The following is a 7492-nucleotide window of genomic DNA, read 5'->3' as shown; positions in this document are numbered from 1 at the left end:
TCAGGTGACGTATAAGGGATGATGTCCCTAGGTGGCCAAGATCCTTACCCCTGCTTATTTGAACTTTACATAAGCTAAATATGGCAATACATTCGTTTTCCGGATTGGGATAAAAATAACTCCAGACAGAAGAGGTGGATTTTTTGGTCTTCTGACCAGGAATGACGATAGGCTTTTTCATCCCATGGACAACAATTGTTTCTCCCCCTGGTGCCTCATTTATGATAACCACTTCAGCATCCTCCTCGTCAAGTTCCTCCTCAGCGCCAGCTACATCAATATCCTCCTCCCGGTGTACAACATTCACACCTTCATTAGCCACATCTATAACTGGACTGTGGGTGATCCTTCCAGCATATGCAGAGGGCGTGCTGCAAATGGTGGAAGGAGCCACCTCTACCCGTACAGTGATGGGAAGGTCAGGCTTCGCAGCCACCAACACCCTTGGACTCGCCTTGGGGATTTGTGATGACATCTCTCTAGAAGGCAGAGTTGTTTGCTGTGTTGTTGATGACAGCTTAAGTCTCTTAAATTTTTTAGAGGGGTGGGGAGGAGGAGGGCTTAGATCCTTGGGTGAAGCTGAACCACTAGTCATAACCACGGGCCAGGGCCTAAGCCGTTCCTTGCCACTCCGTGTCGTAAATGGCATATTGGCAAGTTTATGTTTCTCCTCAGATGATTTGAATTTTCTTTTTTTACTAATTGTAGTGAACTTTGGCTTTTTGGATTTTACATGCCCTCTCCTAGGAGATTGGGCATCGCCCTTGGAAGACGACGTTGATGGCATTTCATCGTCTATGTCATGACTAGTGGCAGCAGCTTCAGCATTAGGAGGAAGTTTGTCTTGTACTTTCCCTACTTTATTCTCCAAATTTTTGTACTTCATTATATGCAGCACAAGAGAGCGTACCCCTAAACCACACACACTTTGGGACTGCAAAAACAGTGAACGTAGTAATATAGATTGCAGTTCCTTTTGTTTGGGACTGCAGAAACAGTGAACGTAGTAATATAGATTGCAGATCCTAATTTTTGGACTGCAGAAACAGTGAACGTAGTAATATAGATTGCAGTTCCTATTTTTTGGACTGCAGAAACAGTGAACGTAGTAATATAGATTGCAGTTCCTATTTTTTGGGACATCAGAAACAGTGAACGTAGTAATATAGATTGCAGTTCCTATTTTTTGGACTGCAGAAACAGTGAACGTAGTAATATAGATTGCAGTTCCTATTTTTTGGACTGCAGAAACAGTGAACGTAGTAATATAGATTGCAGTTCCTATTTTTTGGACTGCAGAAACAGTGAACGTAGTAATATAGATTGCAGATCCTAATTTTTGGACTGCAGAAACAGTGAACGTAGTAATATAGATTGCAGTTCCTATTTTTTGGACTGCAGAAACAGTGAACGTAGTAATATAGATTGCAGTTCCTATTTTTTGGGACTGCAGAAACAGTGAACGTAGTAATATAGATTGCAGTTCCTATTTTTTGGACTGCAGAAACAGTGAACGTAGTAATATAGATTGCAGTTAATATTTTTTGGACTGCAGAAACAGTGAACGTAGTAATATAGATTGCAGTTCCTATTTTTTGGGACTGCAGAAACAGTGAACGTAGTAATATAGATTGCAGTTCCTATTTTTTGGACTGCAGAAACAGTGAACGTAGTAATATAGATTGCAGTTCCTGTTTTTTGGGACTGCAGAAACAGTGAACGTAGTAATATAGATTGCAGTTCCTGTTTTTTGGAACTGCAGAAACAGTGAACGTAGTAATATAGATTGCAGTACCTATTTTTTGGGACTGCAGAAACAGTGAACGTAGTAATATAGATTGCAGTTCCTGTTTTTTGGGACTGCAGAAACAGTGAACGTAGTAATATAGATTGCAGTTCCTGTTTTTTGGGACTGCAGAAACAGTGAACGTAGTAATATAGATTGCAGTACTGCAAGAACAGTGAACATAGGTAAATTTAGCAGTACTAATAATTCTGGACTGCAAGATCAGTGAACGTAGGTATTGCAGTACTAATATTTCAGGACTGCAATAATATATTGCTCTAGAATTTTTTTATACTTTTTAAATTATTTTTTAATATTATATTATTATTTTTTTTGTATAATTTAATTTTTTTTTAGGAGTTTTTAATAATTATAAAATTACTATGGACTTAGCACAACAAAGCACAGGACTAAAGCACCACTGGACCCAGCAGGACAGACACTGGCCAAAGCACCACTGGACTCAGCAGGACAGAGCACTGGACAGAAGCATAAAGCACCACTGGACTCCGCAAGTACAGAGCACTGGACACAAGCATAAAGCACCACTGGACTGATCACACAGGAGCACCACTACCCTACAACCTCCCTCTTCCCTGATGCCAGGCGAATTGAAGATGGCGGCCGCAAGCTGAGAATTTATGACATCCGAGTCTCGTGAGATCCGACGCGAGACTTGGATGTCATAGCTTCGTTTCGGGTCTTTTTGCCGGGCGGAAGTACCCGAACAGTGCTCAGATCCCGTTGTATCCGCACTGTTCAGGTGTGCTCGGATTAGCGGAATCCGAGCCCGCTCATCCTTATTAAATACTGGCTGTTTTCTCATCTAGCACACAAATAGTTGATAGCTTTACTTTTACACTGAAATTTAAATTTGGTCTAGGACATGTCTTACCCAAGTATAAATCTGTCCCCACATTTTAAATTTACCTCCCCCTCCAATGCAACATGGTTTTAAACAGGTGCAAAGTTACTCATTGTTTCTGCTTTTCTCTCCTTAATGACTCAGGTTCTGTGTTTTTACAGTTTATCACTGACCATATGAGCTACATGTCAATTAGGAGGAACTAAGATAAGTTCATATATATATACAAGTTAACCCATGCATGATACTCATGCATTCTAGTCAAGTCAAGCTACTTAAGGTCTTAAAAAGGTTCTTGTCATGCATTTGGGCCTAGCCCAGGCCTCCTCAGGGGAAGAGCGTTACTTCCCGACGCAAGCGGCCTTTTTAATGTGTGTTCATGAGGTAAAATTACCTCACGAAAATGAGTTTGACCCCTCAACTTGTAAATTTAACCTTTACTACCCCTCCCATGGGGGGAAGGGGGGATGATGGAAGTTAACTGACTTGACTATTCTAATTTTTTTGTCAAATATTGTCAGTATACCAAATTTCAGGTCAGTTGGATGAGCCCTTTCTGAGAAAATAGTTTTTTCCACACACACACACACACACACACTAACGCACGCCTCTACACATGTGTGTTCATGAGGTAAAATTACCTCACGAAAATGAGTTTGAGCCCTACCAAATTTCAGCCCTTTTGAAATTTTTTCCCCACACACACTAAGAATTTAGTAGGTCAGTGTATAACTCCGCCCAGCAGGTGGCGCTGCAACTTGTTTTTTTTTTCCACACACACACACAGACAGACATACGCCACTAAGCATTTAAATATTAGATATATATGGCTGTGACCTTCTATATATGTATATATTTTAAATACACACATTTGTAAAATACTGTTGACCAATAATTTGATAAGCGGATCGCTACGTGTCCTGTATATTGTAAGATTTCCCTTCTTTCCAGTCTTTTTTGGGATTTTTGATAATTATTTTTAGGTAAATAAAATGAGCAATGCAATTGTTCTCTTTAAAATGTTTGTTGCTGCTGCTTTATTGTAAATTTCGTGTCAGTATACTATATATAAACACAAAACATTCCCACATCTTTTGCAATCTTTTCTCAGACAATAGGTTGATACTTAAGATCACTAGAAGCTCGTATATTGTATCCTACTAATGTGCATTTACTAAGAATGAATTTAGGTGCAATATTTGGACCACAGCAACCTATAAGCAATTAGCTTTCGTTAGACAATAAAACCAAATGTCTTGATTGGTTACTTTAGTTACATGAAAATATTGGACCTAAATGTAAAGTTAGTAAATGAACCCTACCAAGATGTGTTGAATATATAAACTGTTAGAGCGATGTCACTATATAGTATTGGAGATTTTATCTTTTCATATAAACATGCAAAATGTTTTAACAATGTTTTAAAAAAGTCAAATTTTACAGTTGTTATGAAAATGTATCTTCCTGAAATCACGGACAGCTCGGTACGACCCATAGTGAAAGCATCATCGGAGTGTCCACTCAGACTGGAAAAGGTAAGTATTACTTGTCTCAAAGGCTTGCACAAATGGCTTTAACATTTCATTTTAGAATATATTTTTTCCAGTTTAATAAAATAACTTCAGCTTTGAATTGTTCATTGACTGAGTCTTATCACACAACAAAATTATTGTGCTTGATTAATGTTACCCAAACATAATCGAATGCTATTTTGCTGTTTTTTATTAAGATAGAAAATGTTTAGCTTTAAATCCAGCTACATTTAATGGAACTGAAGCTGTGGCTTTTATATTAAACATTGTGGTTTCTACATTAAACATTCAGTGGCCCTAATTCACATGTAGCTGCACCAATTAGTATGATATAGGGTTTGTTATCTCACCCTGCTCGTATATGTTATGCATTCTGGAAACGAGAGGGTTACAGTGAAATTGCATGATGTATACATTCTGCAGGGTTGTATGCAGGTTGGGTGGTTATATGATGGTAACAGAAGCCAGTGAAGCTCGTCTACCTATGCACTGATGGACGCCTGTGTCTCCTCACAAGTCGATTTTGTGCTGACTTCTATGTTCTGCACAGAGAAATCTTCATTGTGCTTCAGTAAATTCATGTCTATATGCTGTCAACCTACATCCCATTGTCAGACCCCTCTCATTGACTGAGCATTCTTTTAAATGAAAGTTACACTGCTCAATTCATCCCGAGTCTAATTAGAAGGATAAAGGTGATGTACTTTGTACAAGTGTTCAATAACTGCATGTCTGAAATAATTGCTTTTCTGCAATGCAAATATGCACTTAATGACCATGTGGTCAGAGTATTTCCACAGGGTAAAATAACGTACTGACACCTCACTACAGGACAGAAGATATTACACAGTTCCCACCATGTGTAAATGCAGCAATTAACATCCAACATGGTCACCTCTGTGAGATTAAATTTGCATATTCATTGTAAACACAAAGGTAGTTTTGCCTGTTGTTGTCTGAGATCACACATCATCTTCATAACAAGAGACCCCATCTAAGTCACACAGGAAATTCCACGGGTGTTATATGTGTGGTCTGAAGGATTCCTAATGTAGCCCTGTCATCTGCACTTATCATAAGTCATCGTTTACAGGAGAAACTAAAATCAAACTGTTTTCTAAACATGTTTTGTAAACTTATATTTAATTGTAACATTAGATATAATTAGAGCCCCTCCTTACTACACTGCTATCTGTGGCGAGCTTTATATTTAACCCCTTCATTGAAAAAAGTAGCAGATTGCCACATTGTAGTTGGTACCTGCAGAGTATAGAAACAGACAGACTAACCCGTACCAGAGCACTATTACAATATGAATAAATATAACAGAATTGAATAATGTGTGTCATCCACAGCACATAAAAAAGAAAGAGTTTAACTTAACTTCATCATTCCCAGATTGCACAGACTATAATCCTTGCTGAATGCACTTAAAAAAGAACTTCAGCTATATGGCTCATTCCATAACAAAGTATGCTTAGCAGGTTCTGAAAGGGTTACATGAGATACATACAATACAATATACAGTATATACATACTATGACTTAAATTCCCTTTGTATCTGAGTCATTACAAACACATGTCCTGTACAGTTTTTGAGGCTGGTTTGTGCGTTTTATATTCCAGTTGAAGCATTTGACCTTCTGGGATCTGAGTCCTGTTCATAGCGGTAATGATATCCTTCCATCTGGTCCCTGCAGGCTTCCCGGAAGTTATTCAGCCACCTCTTGATTCCTCGTCTGTTCAGGTACAGGACCATGAGGAATATAACGCCAATAAGAGCTAGCACTATTCCAAAGAAGACATAGGAAGCCGTCTCCAGATCCTCGTTAATGCACTTTAGGTTGTCACTTCTGAGAGTGGTGACCAGGGTGCCGTTTAAATTTGGTGGTGCGTAGCACTCGAGGCTATGGGCATCCAAAGTTTGAGAAGTATTTTTGATCCACAAGAGCATTACTCGTATTTTACAGTCACAGACAATTGGGTTTGGACTTAAATAAACTTGAACTTTCTTTTCCTTTAATTCAGAAATAGTCTCTTCATCGATTCTTTTAATAGAATTATTTCCAATGTGGATTGTTTGTAAGCCCTCTATATCCAGCACTGTCCTGGGTAAAGTTGGTAATTCATTACCAGTTAATTCCAATGTGCTCAGACTCCTCAAGCTTTCTGCCCATTGAGAGTTAAGTACGTGTATCAGAGCTGGTTCTCTGAGGGCATGGTTCAACTTTAAAACTTGAAGCTGAGACAATCCCGCAAATGTGATGTTCGATATTGAGCTCAGAGCATTGTAGCTCAAATCTAACGTCGTAAGACTGGGTAGCTGGAGAAATGCCTTTGACTCTATGACTTGGATGTTGTTGTTGGTAAGTATGAGCGTCGTTAAGTTGCTCAGATTTGTTCCATTTCTCCTGAAGAATGAGGCTCGAAGGACAGTTATATTGCTGCCAGTGAGTGACAGGTTCTGGACCCAATGGGGGATATCCTCTGGGACCTCCTGTAGTGATTGGAAATGACATTGAACAAGGCCAGTTTTATTGTGGCAGTAGCAGTTTAACGGACAAGAAGCGGTGACATTTATGAAGATTAGAAGCCCCATCAACTTTAAAAGCAGCCAGCAATTGTCTGAATTCAGCAACGTGTTGAAGTTATCTTGATAAATCAGGTGTTTTCGTGGCATATTTCAGAGTTGCAGATGAAATTTGAACACAGCCCCAATTTAGGAAAAATGCCTTTGTGTCCTTCTGTTTGTCAGTGTAAGAAAACACCAGGACAGTCTTCAGCTCTCTCATCCTCAGTCTCTGTCAATATATGGGAAGCCTGGATTCAGTGTCTGTTCTCCAGCAGCACAGGGCTCAGGAAAGCCTCTCAAGTCCGAGAGCCTACTGTCCTTGCTTGGAACTCTTAATTTGATTTTGACGTCTCTGGCAGGTCAGATGGATGGACTGGTGTCTAACAAAGATGCCTCTCCCCCTTCCTCACGCTCCTCCGCCTTCCATCAGCTATTCTTTCTATTATTGAGGAAGAAAGGCTGGAGTGATTTGCAAGGATGTATTCCCAGCAGTAACAAGCATTGCCTAGCTTTCATTTATATCCGGCTACTGCTTAACCCCCTGAGTACTTGTGCGGCCATTGATGCAGAGATAACTATTAACTAGTGATGTCACCATATGTAAAGATTGAAAGTTACCTGTTCACAGACGATCACTGCAATTAGAAGATGCAGCGAGAGAGTTCTAATGCTGAGACAATGTATTCATATGTACAGTGTTACTGGTTGTGACATAAAGCATGGTTCTATTGTAACAG

At 39.4% G+C, this 7492-nt stretch overlaps 1 protein-coding gene across 1 annotated transcript; it reads right to left on the bottom strand.

Moving 5' to 3' along the window:
• Positions 1–3790: 3790 nt before the first annotated feature.
• TPBGL (trophoblast glycoprotein like) lies at positions 3791–7250 on the bottom strand. Its single transcript, XM_075197861.1, has one exon. It carries the CDS (start codon positions 6861–6863, stop codon positions 5799–5801), a length of 1065 nt encoding a protein of 354 aa, XP_075053962.1. The 5' UTR covers positions 6864–7250; the 3' UTR covers positions 3791–5798.
• Between the last annotated feature and the right edge of the window lie 242 nt (positions 7251–7492).

The sequence above is a fragment of the Mixophyes fleayi genome, chromosome 2 (genome assembly GCF_038048845.1).
Source record: "Mixophyes fleayi isolate aMixFle1 chromosome 2, aMixFle1.hap1, whole genome shotgun sequence".
Taxonomy (NCBI): domain Eukaryota; kingdom Metazoa; phylum Chordata; class Amphibia; order Anura; family Limnodynastidae; genus Mixophyes; species Mixophyes fleayi.
Note: the sequence above shows the minus strand (reverse complement) of the source record. Positions and strands in the feature narration are given on the sequence as shown.